We start from the raw sequence: 19,393 nt of genomic DNA, 5'->3' as shown, positions 1-19,393 counted from the left end.
TTATTGGTTAAGGCTTTAGAGGAAGTGTCTCCAGTTTAGTACTATAAAATATAAAATATATTAATATATGCTCTTTTCTAATATGAGAGGAGATAATGTAATCTCAGACAAACTACTTTGCTTATTTTTAATTCCTTTTTAGTATAATAATGGAGCCTAGAAATGCTTGGTATACTAGTTTTTGGACTGTTATTGAAACTGCTTTGTTTTGGTATTCCATGGACTCCTTGCTCTTTCCTTTAAAACTCTATTACAGTTCTGCTTGAGGATCAAATTTGCCTATTTTTTCTTTGTCTTTGTTAGGTTGAATCATATGAAATTACCAATATTCAACAGTTTTGACTTACATAAAAAGCAATTTCATATGGTTCAACCTAATGTTAACAACTCTTATGGGAACTGCAATGAATTGATATTCATTATCCTCTTATATTATTGAGTACATAATTGGTAAATGGTTTCACAAGTGTTGTATGAGACATTTTGGCTGGTTTTTATTCGGGGTGTATAAAAAATATTTTTAACAAACAAGCTCTGCTATAATGAAGTATTCTTAGGTGCCTTTTTAAAATCTAATCTTCAGAAACGTAGGAATTCAGAATGAAGGTAGCCTATTGATTTTGACTTCCTTCCAGAGTCCTAAATGAACTTTTAGCAATAGTAAATCAGACCATCTTTAATCTTGAATTTTTTAATGTAGGAGTTCTTTTGAATAATCATGTCTAAGAAAATTTTTCTTGGAGGAGAATTTCTTTTTCTCTATAAAAGTATGTTCTGGGATTAAGAATGGTAAAAAATGAACTATCAGAGTAAAAGTACTCAGGCTAAAAAGTAAAGTAGGAAAATGCTTGTTTCTTTAATCTTACGTAGTTCTCTTTATAATTATAATTTTTATTTAAATCTAAATGTTATTTATAAATAAATAGGAGTATACATTGTTTAACAATATTTGAAAAAGCTTAATTTTGAATTAAAATGTTCTTTTATGATTTTATAAATCAAAATGTATCTAAGTTTGCAATAACAAGTTTTAATGTCTCATCTGTTTTTATAACAGACAAAACCGTCAACTGTAGAAGTTCTGGAAAATATAGATAAGGTATGTTTTTTAGCTCTGGGGTGTTTTAATTCATTTTAGGTATTACATAAATATTATTATAGTATATGCGTATTATTTTGGAGACTGGATCTGGTTTGGGAATTAGAGATGATATAGAGTAAGCCTGAGGACTTTAATGTTACATTATTTCAAAAAAATTCAGAGTGAATCAGTGACTTAAGAAGCCTGTGTCAATAGAACCTGTTAGAATGGAATTAGATGCATAGCATGGCATAAATCAATGTTACAGATAGGATAAAGTAGATTATAAGGTGGTCTGCAACAATTTTTATCAGTACACAAACTTCACAGCTTTTTTTACTTTATATTATCAAAAATGGTTATTCCTTAGGAATATTAAGAGTGATGAATAGATTGAAAGAATCTAGTATGGGTCACTGTTTTAATTTTTATTAATTCCTTTTTTTTTTTTTTTTTAATTTCATTTATTTATTTTGAGAGAGACAGAGACAGCCCAGGTGGGCGAAGGGCAGAGAGAGAGGGAGACAGAGAATCCCAAGCAGGCTCCACACTGTCATCACGGAGCCTGACATGGAGCACTGAACTCACGAAACTGTGAGATCATGACTTGAGCTGAAACCAAGAGTCGGATGCTTAACCAGCTGGGCCACCCAGGCACCCCAGTTTTTATTCATTCTTTCTTTATATAGCCAGATTTTTTTAGACCTTATAAAAGGGAATTTTTACTTGTTTAGTTTAATAAATACTATTTATTGATGTCAATTTCATGCTTGATCTTTGCTAATTTGGTAGGTTAAAAACAGTATCTTAATTTTGCATTTAAGAGTAACTTGTCAGAATAGGCATTTCATGTTTTTAGCCTCATTTAAAATTTTCTTTTTCATATGTTCTACTTAAAAATATTAAGGTATTATATTTCATTGACTTTTAATAATTATTTCTTTATAACCTCTCTAAAATGTTAAAATTTTTTGTTAACATTTTGATTTCTTTATGAAATTTGAGATTCGCTTCAATAATATAGAATAATTCTCTCTTAACAGGAAATTCAAGCATTGGAAGAATTTAGGGAAAAAAATCAGAGATTACAAAAATTATGGGTTGGAAGATTAATTCTCTACTCTTCAATTCTCTATCTGTTTACATGTTTAATTGTATACTTGTGGTATCTTCCTGATGAATTTACAGCAAGACTTGCCATGACACTTCCATTTTTTGCTTTCCCATTGATGTAAGTAAATTGTTCTTTTAGTTGACTTTTCCTCTTTTTTGACCAGATGGCTTAAATATATTAAGTCTCTCTTTAGTATGAAATAATAATGTCTCAGTTTGAGTAAATTTGTTTGTTTGTTTTTCATTTTGAAAAGTATTTCTTTAAAAAAGTAAACCAACTGTTTTAAACTTTAATTTACAGTTCTGCATATCTGAGGAATCTAACTCAGTGACATTAGTAATAATGACTCTAGGTGGGAATCTTTTGTGATTCTCTAATAGATGATCATGCTTCCCTAGGGTAATAGGGCATACAGTGGGCATCTCAGATTGTGGGTAGTGGTAAGTGAGGGAGGGTTTGTAAAATAAAAAGAACAACTGACCCAGTAATTCCGAATATATTCCATTCATCCTATCTCTCTTCCCCTGTCTTAGTCACTGCTATAAAGCAATTGACCCTTATTATAGAAATATTTTATAATATAGGCCTTTACTGAAAGTGTGTAATGATTGACTTTTGAGACAATTGAATAAAAAATTGGTACCAATTCTTGGTATTTATGGGTACCAATTTTGTAGGTACTAGATTATAATGGTGTATGGTATACAAAAATACAAAATCTTTGACTATAGGTTTTAGACTGCATATATCAATTAGTAAGTATGATGAATATCCTAAAGAGAAGTGTCACATGCTATGGAAACACTTAACAGAGACCCTAACCCAGTCTGGGATGGAGGTGGGGGTCAGGGAAGAGCCTTTGTATTCATTTTCTATTGTTGCCACCAATTTAGCAGCTTAGAGCAACACCCATCTATTGTATCACAGTTTGTGTAGATCCAGGTGGCTTGACTGGGTTCTCTGCTTAGAGTCTTGCAGGCCTAAATCAAAGTAATCAATCAGCTGGACCGGGATCTTATTTGGAGTCTCTGTGGGGAGAATCTTCAAGGTTTAGTCAGGTTGTTTGCTGACTTGTGCTGTATCTCTCTGACTTCCAATTCTGCCCTCAACTCAGAGAAAGCTTTGTCTTTAAGGGTTTAACTGATTATATTAGACCCACCAGGATAATCCAGGATAATCTCCCTTGCTTAAAATCTGAGTAATACTTAATTATATTTGCAAAGTCCCTTCACAGCAGTACCTAGATTACTGTTTGATTGTATAACTGGAGGATGGAAATCTTGGGGAGGGAGAGAGATAGTTTTAGAACTCTGCTTACCATAGCCTCCCTGAAAAGTGATCTTTGAGTTTGAGATGCAAAGAATGATTATGTGTATTAAGGGTGGTGTGACAGGGGAGTGGATAGTCTGTTAGGGAGAAGGAACAGCATATATAAAGACCCTGAGGTGGATAGACCGTGGAAGGTTTAAAGAATTGAAAGAAGGCCAAAGACTGGATTATAGGGAAAGTCTGGATAGTTAGGCAAGGGATATTTCTTAAGGGCTTCATAGTCCATGATAATGAGTTTAGGACTTAATCTAGGAGTGATAGGAAGTCATTGAAGATTTTTAAGAAGGGGTATGGATAAGGGAAGATCTTTATAGGAAGAGAGAACAGAAAATACAAAGGCTGTGTAATGGAAGAGAGCATGACTTATTTGAGGGTCTGTGATGGAGAGAGTGATAGGAAGTATGCTTGCAGAATCAGATAGGTTCTGGATCATGGGAGGGTCCTGGTGCTAGGAGTTTGAATTTCATTTTGGGTGAAATGGGAAGCTTGTAAAGGTTTTAGTGGAAGAATGGCATGATGAGATTTAAGTTAAGAGGCTCATGTGTGCTGCCTGTGGAGATTGAGTAGAGGAGGACAAGGATAGAAACAGATCAGCTAGGGTGCTGTTATAGGAGTTTAATCTAAAAATCCATCTGGATTGGGACATCCCAGTGGCAGTGGAGATGAATAGATGACTTAGCAGTGTTTCAGAAGTAAAGCTGAGACAACTTGATGGGAGGAAATGGAAGGTAATGGAAAAGGAGGAGTCGGTGATATTTAGGTTTTTTGGTGGGTGTAGGATCTCTTTCTTTGGGACTGCTGTAGTAAAAAAAAATTTGTTTAGTCTGTAGTGCAGGACATAATTTCAAATTGGAACTCCGGGAGATCATAAAATTTTAGCTTTTATATGTAGATAAAAGAATAAAAAATTGAGTGCATGCATATTATGAAATAACATCTCTGCCATTTTCTTTCTCTTTTGAAATCTTTTGGAATGCTTCTTATCCCAGGTATAGTAGTGGATTTTATAATGCTGAGCCCCCTTCCCTCGTTCCTTTCTAGTTTTTCATTAAAAGAGGGGAGAAAAGAAATTTAGAAAGGGAATAGATGTGATGTTTACTTGATTGAAACATCTTTAAAAAACTTAAAAAAACTCACTTGAGGGCCACCTGGGTGGCTTAGTCTGTTGAGTGTCTGACTCTTGATGTCTCACGGTTGGTGAGTTCTTGCCCTGAATGGGGCTCTGTACTGATATTGTGGAGCCTGATTGGGATTCTCTTTCCCTCCCTCCCTCTCCTTTCTCTTTCTCTCTGTCTCTCCCTCTCCCTCCCTCCCTCCCTTTCTCTCTCCCTCCCCCCCTTGCATATGTGCACGGGCTCTCTCTCTCTCTCTCTCAAAAATATATAAATAAACTTAACCCCCCCAAACCCACTTCACTTGACATCCATTATTATATAAAAATAGATTTTTTTTTTTGAATTATGAAAGATTTGTATCTAGTTGCAAAAGAATGACAGGGAACTTTACTGTGCTAATTCTAATGGCTGTTCACAAATTGTGATCTACTGGATCTGCTACTATGCTGCAGAAGACTTTTTTTTTTTTGGCAAATATATACTAATTGTTCATAAAAGTAGAAAAACTTAATTTCTTTAAAAATGTTTATTTCTTCAGTTTGATCTTTCTATTCTTTTGAGTATGAGGCTTTATTGTCCTTACTGTGTCCTTCTGCCTGTTCTGCATCACCTGCATCTAGTATTTCTTGGTTTGTTAAGCTTCAGAGCCATTTCTCACTTTGTCTCATTCACATTTGTGACCTGGTTCTCAACTGCTGCAGCTTCTGTTTCACTGAGCTCTTCACTTTTGGAAGCATAGACCAGTTATCAAACAAAGAATAGAATTGTCCTTCTGATTGATGGCAATCAAAAAAGCATGAAATAAAATACAACAACGTGAAAGTGGATGCTGTGGTATAAAGAAAGAAGACTTACCACAGGACATTTTCTTTCATGTGAGCTATTGCCTGAGCTTATGCCTGGACCGTTTTCCTTTGCAAACAAAAGTTTTGAGGTCTGGACCAGGGTTTACTTAAAGAAATGGAGGCAGAATTAGTAATAAAATGTATTGTTTTACTTATCACAGTCTACACTGATTATAAAGCTTAGCAATCTACCTGATATTACAGAAAGTGACGCACTTCTGCGTTCCAAATTTCCCAAATGCTTTTACTGGACAGAGCAGTCATGGATTCAGGAATGAGCATATATTGCATAATCATAACTACCTTAAAGTTATCTTTTATGATAGAATGTCAATACTCTGTATAAGATGCTTTGATGTTTTATCATATCTTCTTTTCAGGATGTAATAGGGAGGAGCTTGGGATGATTCCCAACCTATTATTTTTCTGCCTTTCAGATTCAATAGTATATTTATATCCCTAATCTTTTCAACTATTACTGAAACAAATTATAATCTAAATGCTGAATTTGTTTCATTGGAATCATTATGGCTATCGTCCAATATGAGGGAAGGTTTAAATTGCAGTTTAAATTTTATATTTCTTGCTTATGCTGGCAGATATGCATTACCTTGGGAATTGGTTCATTTTCTAAGAGTGAACAGCCATTAAACTTTGTCTCTATCCTTAACTAACTCTACAGGCAGTCTTAGTCTTTTACTCCTAGATACCTTATTCTTCCAGATTATAACTTTCTAGAAATCTCATTCTCTATAAGATCATTTCAGAGGCTTATTAGCACAAAACTTGACCTTCTCAGAGGATTTAGCCATATTTTCTTCCTCTCTCCCCCCTCCCTCCCTCTTTCTTTTCTTTTCCTTTCTTCTTTCTTTCTTTCTTTCTTTCTTTCTTTCTTTCTTTCTTTCTTTCTTGGAGAGTGTGCACCTGCATGAGTTGGGAAGTGGGGAGGAGGGTGGGGGAGAGAGAATTTCAAGCAGGCTCTTCTGCTCAACATGGAGCCCAACGTAAAGCTTGATCCCACAACCCTGGGATCATGACCTGAGCTGAAATCAAGAGTTGGACACTCAAGGAAAAAAAAAAAAAGTTGGATGCTCAATTGACTGAGCCACCCAGGAGCCCCAGCTATATTTTCCTTCTGTTTTTGTTTGTTTGTTTGTTTGTTTGTTTGTTTTTAATTCCTCTTAAGATGGAGCTATGGGGGGAAAAAGTTAAGCAAAGGACCTGAAGAAGGTGGTCTTGTCCCTATTTTTTATGGTTTTTTTTTCCTACTTAAATCTAAAGTCATTTGAGGATAGGACTTTGATCTTATACAGTTTTTAACACCTTCTTCTCACTCCCCCTCCTCTCTCACCCCCTCCTCCCAACCCTGATAAAAGATACTTCCTCAATCCAGCAGGAGGGTTGGCAAGCATAATTTGTAGCCTTAAAAAAAATTTTTTTTTTACCGTTTATTCATTTTTGCGAGAGAGAGAGAGAGAGAGAGAGAGAGAGAGAGAGAGAGAGACAGTGTGAGTGGGGGAGGGGCAGAGAGAGCGAGAAGGAGACACAGAATCCAAAGCAGGCTCTAGGCTCTGAGCTGTCAGCACAGAGCCAGATGTGGGGCTCCAACTCATGAACCCTGAGATCATGACCTGAGCTGAAGTCGTCCCAACTGAGCCACCCTGGTGCTCCGTAATTTGTAGCCTTTTGAGGAAAGTTTAACATTTCTTTCATGGTGATCTTATGAGAATACAAAGTATCTCTATACTTTGGCATCAGCTATAGTTGGCTCTTAAAGAAGGTTTCTGTGAACATCTGTTGATATTTACTCAAGGATAATCTTTACTAGGAGGTTTTGGTAGGTAAGAAATCATTTTGCAAGCATCCCTTTTGCAATTGACAGATATTTGAATATTGATAGTTATTCACTTGGTAGATTTTTGCATTTAAAGAATTATGTACAGAGACATAATTAAGAGATCTTACTTTTTAATGGGAGGATTTAGTATTATGAGATCAGTTCTCCCTAAATTAATCTAAAAATGTGTGATCACATTAAAAATACCAACAGTACTTTATTTTTTTATTTTTATTTTTTTCAATATATGAAATTTATCATCAAATTGGTTTCCATACAACACCCAGTGCTCATCCCAAAAGGTGCTCTCCTCAATCCCCATCACCCACCCTCCCCTCCCTCCCACCCCCCATCAACCCTCAGTTTGTTCTCAGTTTTTAAGTCTCTTATGCTTTGGCTCTCTCCCACTCTAACCTCTTTTTTTTTTTTTTTTTCCTTCCCCTCCCCCATGGGTTTCTGTTAAGTTTCTCAGGATCCACATAAGAGTGAAACCATATGATATCTGTCTTTCTCTGTATGGCTTATTTCACTTAGCATCACACTCTCCAGTTCCATCCACGTTGCTACAAAGGGCCATATTTCGTTCTTTCTCATTGCCATGTAGTACTCCATTGTGTATATAAACCACAATTTCTTTATCCATTCATCAGTTGATGGACATTTCGGCTCTTTCCATAATTTGGCTATTGTTGAGAGTGCTGCTATAAACATTGGGGTACAAGTGCCCCTATGCATCAGTACTCCTGTATCCCTTGGGTAAATTCCTAGCAGTGCTATTGCTGGGTCATAGGGTAGGTCTATTTTTAATTTTCTGAGGAACCTCCACACTGTTTTCCAGAGTGGCTGCACCAATTTGCATTCCCACCAACAGTGCAAGAGGGTTCCCGTTTCTCCACATCCTCTCCAGCATCTATAGTCTCCTGATTTGTTCATTTTGGCCACTCTGACTGGCGTGAGGTGATATCTGAGTGTGGTTTTGATTTGTATTTCCCTGATAAGGAGCGACGTTGAGCATCTTTTCATGTGCCTGTTGGCCATCCGGATGTCTTCTTTAGAGAAGTGTCTATTCATGTTTTCTGCCCATTTCTTCACTGGGTTATTTGTTTTTCGGGTGTGGAGTTTGGTGAGCTCTTTATATATTTTGGATACTAGCCCTTTGTCCGATATGTCATTTGCAAATATCTTTTCCCATTCCGTTGGTTGCCTTTTAGTTTTGACCAACAGTACTTTAAAGGTCTTGGCACACTCATTCCATACTTTTGAATGGAAAAATAAACACATAGAATAGTCCTGATAATTCTAAAAAAGGAGAGGAATGAGAAGCAGAGGTCTACCAGGCATCAGATGTATTATAAAACTTCATTGATTAAAAGTTTGCTATAGTGTATAAATAAATAGTATATACATTAATTAAAAGTTTTTACTTATTTTTAAAGTTTTTTTTATTATTTATTTATTTTTATTTTAGAGAGAGAGCACTAGCAGGGGAGAGGGGCAGAGTGAGAGAGAGAGAGAAAGTGTGCAAGCAGGTCCCATGCATCCTTTACCCAGACTTCCCCAGTGGTAACATCTTGTATGAGTACAGTAAAATATCACAACCAGGAAACTGACATTGATTCAATTCACAGAGCCTATCAGATTTTGCCAGTTTTACATGCACTCTTTTGTGTGTGTTTTACATTTCTATGTAGTTTTATCATGTGTAGCTTCATGTCCCTTCCCCACAATTCAGATCCAGAACGGTTCTAAAACCACAAAGCTGGGAGCACTTGGTTGGCTCAGTTGGTGGAGCATGTGGCTGTTGATCTCAGGGTTGTGAGTTCGAGCCCCATGTTGGGTGTAGAGATTACTTAAATAAATAAATTGAAAAAAAAAACAAGACCATGAGGCTCCTTTTTGCTACCCCTTTGTAGTCATACCAACTCTCCTCTACCTGCCTCCTTCTTAATCCTTGCCACCCACTAATCTGTTTTATATCTCTATAATTTTGTTATTTCAAGAATTATAAAATGAGATCATGTAGCATATAACCTTTTGAAACTGGCCTTTTTCTTTTTTATCTAGCATATTCTTGAGATCCATTCAAGATGTTAAGTGTATCAATGGTTTCTTTTTTATTGTTGAGTTGTATTCCATGGTAATGACATACCACGGTTGTTTATCCATACACTTGTTGAGGGACATTTGGGTAGCTTCCAGTTTTTGGCTATTACAAATAAAGCTTCTATGAACATTTGTATATAGGCATTAGAACATAAGTTTTCATTTCTTTGGGGTATATGTCCAAGAGTGTAATTTCTGAGGCATATGGTAAATACATGTTTAGTTTTATAAGAAACTGATAAATGTTTTTTCAGAGGAGATGTACCATTATACATTTCCACTGATTGCATATAAATGATCTAGTTTCGGGTGATAGGCATTGAGGAGGGAACTTGTTGGGATGAGCACTAGGTGTTGTATGTAAGCCAATTGGACAATAAATTATATTAAAAAATGATCTAGTTTCTCTGCATCTTTGCCAGCATTTCATATTTCACTATTTTCTATTCTGATCATTCTGATGGGTACGTAGTGATATTTCATTGTGGTTTTAATTCACATTTCACCAATGGCTAATGATGTCAAACTTCTTTTCATGTGTTTACTTGCCATTTATATCTCCTTTTCTGTGAAATATCTGTTCATGTCTTCTATTTTTCTGATTGGATTATTAGTCTTTTTGCTGTTGAGTTCTGAGAATTCTTTAATTTTTTTTTAATGTTTATTCATTTTTGAGGAACAGAGAGAGAGAGAGAGAGAGAGAGAGAGCGCGTGAGCAAGCATGTGCATGGGGGAGGGGCATAGAAAGAAAAGGAGACACAGGAGCCAAAGCAGGCCCCAGGCTCTGAGCTGTCAGCACAGAGCTGGATGTGGGGCTCGAACCAGGCTCATGAACCGCAAGATCTTGACCTGAGGTGAAGTCCGACGCCTAACTGACTGAGCCACCCAGGCATCCCGAGAATTCTTTATATATTGTAGATATAAGTTATTTGTTGGGCATATGGTTTGCAAATATTTTTTCCCAGTCTGTAGTTTGTCTTTTTGTTCTCTTAATAGGGTTTTTGCAGAGTAAAATTTATTAATTTTTCTTTTTATGGGTTGTGTTTTGTTATCAAGAACCCTTCCCTGGCTATAGATTCTGAAGATTTTCTTATTTATTTTTTTTCTGTTTTTTTTCTTCTAACATTTCACATTTAAGTTCATAAGTCATTTTGGGTTAATTTTTGTATGAGGTGTGAGGTTCATGTTGAGATTCTTTTCTTCTTTCTTTCATTTTGCACATGGGTGTTCAGTTGCTCTAGCCCCTTTTTGTTGGAAAGGAATTGCATCATATTTAACACTATGAAATGATCTTTTTCTGGTTTAAGCCTTTTTTGGGAGGGGTCTTGAATTCAACCTTGTGGGGTATTAAGATACAACTCTTGTATTGTTGGTATTTGCCTAGTATACTTTTGCTCTTTGTTTTATTATCTTCAGCTTTCAAAAACTCTTAATTTTAGATTTTAGTTTATGTTATGGAGTTGGGTTTTGTTTTTATGCTCCAGTCTGAAAGTCTTTTGCTCGGTGAGTTTAGCTCATTTACATTTATTAAGAGGAAAGATGTTGGCCTAGGTTTTGAAACATAACTTTGTATTTTGCTTTTGTGTTTTTTTTAACTTAAAAATAAATTTCTAACTATGTGGTATGTTTACTTTTGCCCAGTTATTTGTAGAAGGTTGTATGAGTATGGGGGCATGTCTTCCTACATTCCAGGCTATCTAGAATTTTCCTTACGATCCGGGATTTAATGTGCTAATTTGCTCAGCTTTTATTTTTCCCAGCCAATAGGGTTAGGCAACTGTATATTTTTTCCTAATAACAAAACTTCTTTTCTCCCCTGCTGCCATAGAAACAAAGTTCTTTGTAAACAGGGCACTTCTAATTTTTTTTTTTTTTAACATTTATTCATTTTTGAGAGACACAGTGTGAACAGTGGAGGGACAGAGAGAGAGGAAGACACAGAATCTGAAGCAGGCTCCAGGCTCTGAGCTGTCAGCACAGAGCCCAACACAGGGCTCGAACTGACAGACTGCGAGGTCATGACCTGAGCCAAAATCAAGAATCAGAGGCTTAACTGACTGCCTCTGTAAACAGGGCATTTCTGAATGATTTCTCTTTAAGCTCTCTTGCCTTCTCTGTTTCACTGCTGGAGCCAGATGGAGGAGTTTCTGCCTATGTAGCATGTGTTTCTTACTCCTTTCTTTCTTTCTTTTTTGGAGAGAGTGTGTAAGTGGGGAGGGGCAGAGAGAGAGGGGGAGAGAGAATCCCAACTGAGCCACCCAGGCGCTTCTATCTTATTCTTGTTATAAACATGGGGTTTAGGCTTTTCCACTTTGAGAAGTTTGTCTTGCTCCCTCTTTGTGAGATAAGCAGTTTTCCTTCCCAGCTTGCACTCTTAATCTTCATGATCTCCATGGCTTTTGGGAGTTGGATTTAGCTATATCTTAATTTTACCAGAACAAGAATTTGTGTGTTTTCTTTAAAATTTTTTAAATGTTTATTTATTTTTGAAGGAAAGAGAGACAGTGAGCAGGGGAGAGGCAGAGAGAGAGGGAGACTCAGAATCCAAAAGGGGTTCCAGGCTCTGAGCTGTCAGCACAGAGCCGGACATGGGGCTCGAACCCACAAACCATGAGATCATGACCTGAGATAAAGTTGGACACTTAACCGACTGAGCCACCCAGTCGCCCCAAGAATTTGTATTTTATTCTCCTTGTTGTTTGGAGTATTTCTAAGGAGAGAAGAGGGAAAGGGGAATTATGCCACTATTCTCTAAGTAGGAGTCAGTAGTAATAAATCTTTAGTATCATCACAAAATATGTTGCTTTGTTTTCATAAGTTGTATCTAATTATTAGGAGAGCAAAAACCTTTATTTTATAGATTTTTGAAGTACCTTATTGTTTTTCCTAAATTTCATTTTAAAAATACAAAAGAATTTCATTTAATTTAGCCTTAAAGGTAAACTATGTGTTCTACCTTTTTAAGTCTTGAAGGAAATGTATTGTTTGATAGTTCATTTTCTCCAGCAATAGTTCTGATAAAAACCAAAAGGAGAATCTATTGTCCACGAAGGGGGATTACTGAGTTTTATTTTGAAGTAAAGAAATACATTTCAATTCTTACAGTTTTTACACTTTGAAAATTATGTACGCTTTTTCAAAATACCCATTTAAGAAAATTTACTGATTTCTTACAGAATTCTGTCACTATCTCTGCAATTCCTTGTCCTGTGTTCTGTTTTCCTATCCTTTTTTCTTTTTCCTATATCATCTCTCTGCTGGCACTGTTTCAGTGGGTTTGTAATGGAGAAATAGTATGAGAGTTTTCTGTTGTAGGATCCTTGAAGATTGTGAAAAGTACGTTTAACTTCTCCTCTCCCTTCCCTTCCCTTCCCTTCCCTTCCCTTCCCTTCCCTTCCCTTCCCTTCCCTTCCCTTCCCTTCCCTTCCCTTCCCTTCCCTTCCCTTCCCTTCCCTTCTCCTTTCCCTTCTCCTTTCCCTTCTCCTCTCCCTTCATTTTTATGATATAGACAACTACCCAAGTACGAAAAAGAAAGACACCGAGCATTGTCAATAATGTCTTTTTTCGTATTTACGTAGTTGTCTGTATCATAAAAATGAACCAGCACAATATAAAAAGCATGTATTGGTTATCTATTGTAGTGATAAATTTTCTTAGAACTTAGTAGCCTAAAACTACAAATGTTTATTATCTCTCACAGTTCCTGAGGGGTAGGGATGTGGGAGCAGATTACTTGGGTGGTTCTAGCTCGGGGTCTTTATTCATGTATAAATTGCAGTTAAGCTGTTGGCTGGAGCTGCAGTTACCTCAAGGCTTAACTAAGGCTGGAAAATTTACTTCTGAGCTCAACGCACGTAGTTGTTGGCAGGCCTCCTCTCTTTGCTGGCTATTTGCCACAGACCTCTATTTTTTGCCACATGGGCCTTTCCGTAGAGTTCCCTGAATTTCCTCATATCATACCAGCTGGCTTCTCTTAGAGCAAGTAATCCAAGAGAGAGAAAGATGGGGAGTGGAAGAGGAGGCCTACCGTGGAAGCTGCAGTCCTTTATAACGTAATCTTGAAGTGACATACTGTCACTTCCACCATATTCTATTAGTTACACAGAACAACACCGGTAAGACAGGACTACATAAAGGTGTGGCTACGAGGAGACAGGGTTCACTGGTGACTTACCTTGCAGGCGAACTCCCAGGAATAGCAATGATCTATTTCAGAGTGAAGAGGTCACGTAAATCCAGATACAATGTATTTTTTTTTTATGAAATTGTGAATAATGTTTATATGCTTATTCTGCCATGTTCTATGGAGAAAGAGGTATTTTGCTATATTTACATTGAATTTAAGAGATGATCTTAGCAAGTTTGTGATTAGTATCATTCTTTGATTCCCTTTTAATATCATCTGAGGTCTTATTCTAATGTAAGTCCTAAAGAATTCTCCTCATAAAATCTTTGAAAGGAGGTGTCTAGCCAGGTTTACTTATCAAATATTTATTTGAAGGTAAGTTTTCTTTTTCTTTCAGATAGCTTATTTTGTTTAGTAGAGAAGATCCTTCCAATGTGAAATAATAGAGGAGGAGTAACAACTTACATTTGTACAGTGTGCTGGAGTTGTAAAACGTGCTTTTCCCTCAGTACCTGGGAGTGGACAAATTTTGGGGGTTGATGCTTACTTAAGAAGAAGAAATCTATAATTTGTTTTCTTTTGGGGACTTCATAAACCTCTTTGAGAATGATGAACACAATGGTCTCTCCAGAGGGATGCACTTATGCACACAAAGGTAATTTCACAATTTTGGGGCATCCTCAGAAGGTGCATGGATTTTAGATTGAGAACTCCTTCTTTGAAAGCAGAGGTAGACCTTTGATGGTCTCTGAAAGAAAGGAGTAGTTTCTGATTTTCAAAATAGAAAGGGAAGCAATATACTGAACTCTAATTGGAAATGTGTATTTCTTTTCATTTTATAAGGCTTTTAATTTACTTATCCTAATGATGGTTTTTCTTTCTGAATTTTGCTTCCTCCGTAGCATCTGGAGCATAAGAACAGTACTTATTTTCTTCTTTTCCAAGAGAACAGAAAGAAATAGTAAGTTTAATTTCTATATTTTTATAAATACATTACAAAAAAACTCTATCTTCTAGTGCATTGGTTTCTAATTGAATGGCAGGTTGTGAAATGTATATTGAAATGACAATGTGGTAAATATTGAAGAGTTGTTTACTATCAAGCATTTTGTATGATCAACGTTGTTCTGTTTTTTTCATTTGTGTTATTTTTGTCTTCATTTAGAATATTTTTTATGCAAATAATTTCTTTCTTTAAATAAAGAGAAATTATTACTTGTTAATTTTTATACAAAACTTTTGTTGCATCATTCTCTTAAAAAAATTTTTTTTTTTATTATTATGTTTACGTATTTTGGGAGAGAGAGAGAGACAGAGTGTGAGTGGGGGAGGGACAGAGAGAGAGGGAGACACAGAATCCAAAGCAAGGCTCCAGGCTCTGAGCTGTCAGCACAGAGCCCGACGCGGGGCTCCAACCTATGAGTGTGAGATCATGACCAGATTCGAAGTTGGACACTCAACCGACTGAGCCACCCAGGCGCCCCTGCACCATTCTCCTTAACCTCACAGCTCCTAGGCTTTTGTTTTTATGGAAACATGGAGCTTATGGTAATATCTCCTTCTGTAATCTGTGTACAGATTTTAAAGATTTTCCGGTCTTAAAAATATGAGTTATAAACAAAGATAGGCAAATTTTGTTATAAATGAACTTTATATGTGACTTCTTTTTTCTTGTTTTAACTTTTAATTTTGGGAAATTTCATATGCATAATTACCTATACAAAAGTAGGGTGAATAATAAGTTCTCATATACCTGTCACACAACGTTAACAATCACCAACTGATGGTCAGTCTTGTGTCATTTTTACCTCCACCCACTTTTCTACCTACTGTATTATTTTGAAGTAGATCCCAGTTATATCTATCCATAATAGGCTTTAAAAATACATTATGTAATATATTATCATTCAGGAACATATTATATCTAAAAAATTTTTAATATCATAAAATATTAAATATGTTTTGTTTGACTCAAGATCCAAAGAAGATTCATACAGATATATGGCCCTCCTCACTTATGACTTCTCTTCAGCCCAGTTTAGGTTCTCTGGTCTAGTCTAGTGACCCTTCCTTGCAGATACCCTTGACTCCTTTGTCCCTCTTTCCCATCCTACTTGTCTGGCAAAAACTGCACCTTGTTTAAATACAATAATATGCTTAATCTATGACTGGCAAAAACTTCTATATGCTTAATCTATCCCTGCATCAGAAAAGCTAAATTTATTTAAATATGTATTCAGTACTGCTACACAGTCCTATTTTATAGTTCCCTAGAAAATTCACTTTTTTCTCTTTGAGAGCATTTTTTGAGATTGTATTTCTCTTCAAATCACTAATACCTGCCTCTCTGCAAAAAACCAAAAATCAAATCAAAATAAAGCCAACCAATAACCAACCAGATAAAAATTCAAAATCTACAAACAAACAAAATCCCACAAAATCCACCTGGTCACTCTCACGTGATAGTCTCACTTTATGGAGAAAATAGATGTAAACAGAGGAGAGCTTCCTCTACTACCAAATGTATCAAGTTGGCTTCATCTGTTTCTCCTTCAGTTATGTTGTCATCCTTCAGTGGTAGTCTGGAAGACTGAGTGTGATCCCATTTATGGTTAAGCCCTCCGTTTATGTTTTGGGTTCTAGATACTCTGGCCATCTCGAGAACTTTGCGCTTGCCGTTGTCTCTTCTTGCAGTTATCCTCTTCTGCATTGTCTGTTGCTGTTGGATTGTCTCTATTGGTGTATCATCCTGCCTCCATACGGTCAGCTGGAGGGGAAAACCCTATCCTGACCCCATACTCCCTTTAATCTACTATGCATTGCTTTCTCTCCTTCATAGTCTTAATCATCTCTACCTCCACAATTACCTTGAATCTGACCACTTCTAACCTGCTTTACCACTACTAGTGTCCTAATTCACGTCATTATTATCTCCTACTTGTACTGTTGCAATGGCTTCCTCACTAGTCTATTTTTGAGGTATAGATTAGTTCTCTTGTCTTAAAATTCTCTGATGGCTGCCAGAGTAAATCTGAATTCTTTACCCCTACTTTCTGGCTTATGCCCATTTCTCTAACTTCATCTCTCTCCACTCTTTTTTTTTTTTTAACTTTTGCTCCAGCCATCTTTTTGTCTTACAGACAAGTTTTAGTTCTCTGAACATCAGTTTCCTAATTTGTAAAATGGAAGCATGTATTAACAACATCATTAACATGAAATATTTGTTTTGGCAAGCTATTGTGAGTATTAAGAGAAACTATATGCCAAAGCATATGAAAATTGCAAAGTGTTATATACATGTGGACTGATGACACTGGTTATTCTTTTCCATTCCTTATTCTTTTTTATTTTTCTTGCCTTTTGAATTATTTTTGTCTGATTTAAGTGGGAACAGCAGATATCTTTGTCTGATTTCTGATTTTCAGTGGAAGAGCTTTTAATTTTTACCGTTATAGATGATATTTGCTGTGGTTTTAAAAAACATTGATACTTTTTATCATATTAAGGAAATTAAGGTTATGGTGTTGTTTCCAGTGATATTTAGTAATATAGTAGATGCCAGGAGGACAAGAAGAAGTCTAAAACAAATATGTTCTCTGACTTCATGGAACTAACAAACTAGTGAAAAATATAAGAAAACTTATTTTAAAAGAGTGGTTGGAAACTCTTCTCTAAGGAAATTAAATATATGAATATTTTATCTTACAAATAGGCACACCAGGACATGGTTATTATATAAAGGGGTTGGTTTAAAAATTTATTTCATGGATCCTTTTATTTAAAAAGAGTTACTGTGGGCACCTGGGTGGCTCAGTCAGTTGAGCAGCCAACTTTGGCTCAGGTCATGATCTCACAGTTCGTGAGTTTGAGCCCCACGTTGGGCTCTGTGCTGACAGCTCAGAGCCTGGAGCCTGCTTTGGATTCTGTGTCTCTCTCTCTCTGCCCCTCCACCACTCATGCTCTGTCTCTCAAAAATAAATAAAGATTAAAAAAATAAATAAAAAGAATTACTGTACATTTGAATAGGTATTACATGTACATTTAAAATAGACTTCATAAAAGATTGTCTTGCAATCCTGCACATATTTTTTTTTAGCATAAAGTCAGTTATAATATTTATTTTTTTAAGCCTGAAGCTATTGATTGTGTCTTTGCCTTTTACTCTCTTTAGTTTTATTTCCTCTGTTATATACCTAGTATAGAATAAGTGTTGGCAAACCATAGCCTGTGGGTCAAGTCCTGCTTACCACCTGTACAGGTCATGATCTAAGAATGATTTTAGCAGTTTTAAATCATTGAAAAATTCAAAAGAATAATATGTACTGATATTACATTTATATGAAATCCAAATTTGTTTTTATTAAAGCAAAACGCTGTCCATTCATTTCCATGTTGTCTGTAGCTGCTTTAATTCAGAGTTAAGTAGTTGTGACAGAGTGTATGTGGTACTCAGTACTTCAGACTGTTACAGGATGTACAACAAATCACACTGACACAGTTATAACTCGACATTTCAAGTGCCATATGTATTGTGACAGTTTTCTTTTTATTAAATTATCAATGCATACTCATCATATAAAAACAGTAAGAGAAGATTGGACTTTGAATGTTGCGTTTTTAGGGCATAGTGGACTGTGGATTATTTTGGTATCAAACTGCAAAGCATTGTGTTTATTACTCAATGACATTATAACTGTGCTAAAAGAATACAAATATACATTGACATTACCATACTGATTACTCATTATGATATTCCCAATTCAGAGAAAAGCAATGGTCAGAAAAATTGGAACATTTAAAATGGAATTTATCATCAGAGCTGAATTTCTTCATAAAAATAAAAAGTGAAAATGAAGCTTCAACCAAATAAGTTTCTGAGTGGTTTATTAGTGAAGCAGAGAAAGCCATTTACCAATGGTGAATTAATGAAATTGTGTTTGATTGCAGCAGCTGAAGACATGTGTTCAGAGAAAGTATTCTTTTTTAATTAGTAAGTAGCCTTTTGACAAGAACAATCGCTTGAAGAATTGAGAATATCGGAAGCAAGATAGTTAATTTAAAAACATGGCAAATGATTTCAAGTGGTCTTCCAGTTGGCTCTGATACTGCTCAGTTGTAGTTTATTTGAGGAGTCAGTACTGAGGTTGAAGTAACTGAATTAACTTCTGTGACAAGTCTGTGTGAAACAACTTCAGGACAGAATATTTTTAAAGTTAAAAACCTACCAATTCAGTAGGACCTGAAGTGGAATCTGCCAAGATGTATTATAATATTGGTGGTAAAATATTTCCAAAGACGACATACAGATGGCCTGCAGACAAATGAAAAGGTGCTCAACATCAGGGAAACACAAATCAAAACCACAATGAGATATCACTTCACACCAGTCAGAATGACTAGTATCAAAAGGATAAGAAACAAGTTTTGGCAAGGACGTGGAGAAAAAGGAACCCTTGTGCACTGTTGGTGGGAATGAAAATTGGTACAACTACTGTGGAGAATAGTATGGAGGTTCTTCACAAAATTAAAAACAGAAATACCATATGATCTAATAATTTCATTATTATTTATCCTTTCTTTATTTCTTTCTTTTCCTTCCTTCCTTCCTTCCTTCCTTCCTTCCTTCCTTCCTTCCTTCCTTCCTTCCTTCCTTCCTTTCTTTATTTCATTATTATTTATTATTATTTCAATAATTTCATTATTTACCCAGAGAAAATGAAGACCCTAACTTAAAAAAGTATACGTACTCCTATGTTTATCTGTTTATTGCAAGATTGTTTACAATAGCTACAGAAGCAACCTAAGTGTTCATCAATAGACAAATGGATAAGGAAAATGTGGTA

At 35.8% G+C, this 19,393-nt stretch overlaps 1 protein-coding gene across 3 annotated transcripts in view; it reads left to right on the top strand.

The window, feature by feature from the left end:
- LNPK (lunapark, ER junction formation factor) overlaps window positions 1-19,393 on the top strand; it is a 74,074-nt gene that overhangs the window by 7,565 nt on the left and 47,116 nt on the right. For 2 of the 3 annotated variants that reach the window (XM_007074547.3, XM_007074546.3), the window contains exons 3-5: window positions 1,058-1,099; window positions 2,125-2,312; window positions 14,453-14,511. In XM_007074547.3, coding sequence (XP_007074609.1) covers window positions 1,058-1,099; window positions 2,125-2,312; window positions 14,453-14,511 — 289 coding nt within the window. Of the gene's footprint in view, window positions 1-635; window positions 637-1,057; window positions 1,100-2,124; window positions 2,313-14,452; window positions 14,512-19,393 lie in introns of all 3 variants that reach the window. The other variant, XM_042994736.1, reaches the window with a different exon arrangement.

The sequence above is a fragment of the Panthera tigris genome, chromosome C1 (genome assembly GCF_018350195.1).
Source record: "Panthera tigris isolate Pti1 chromosome C1, P.tigris_Pti1_mat1.1, whole genome shotgun sequence".
Lineage (NCBI taxonomy): Eukaryota > Metazoa > Chordata > Mammalia > Carnivora > Felidae > Panthera > Panthera tigris.
Note: the sequence above shows the minus strand (reverse complement) of the source record. Positions and strands in the feature narration are given on the sequence as shown.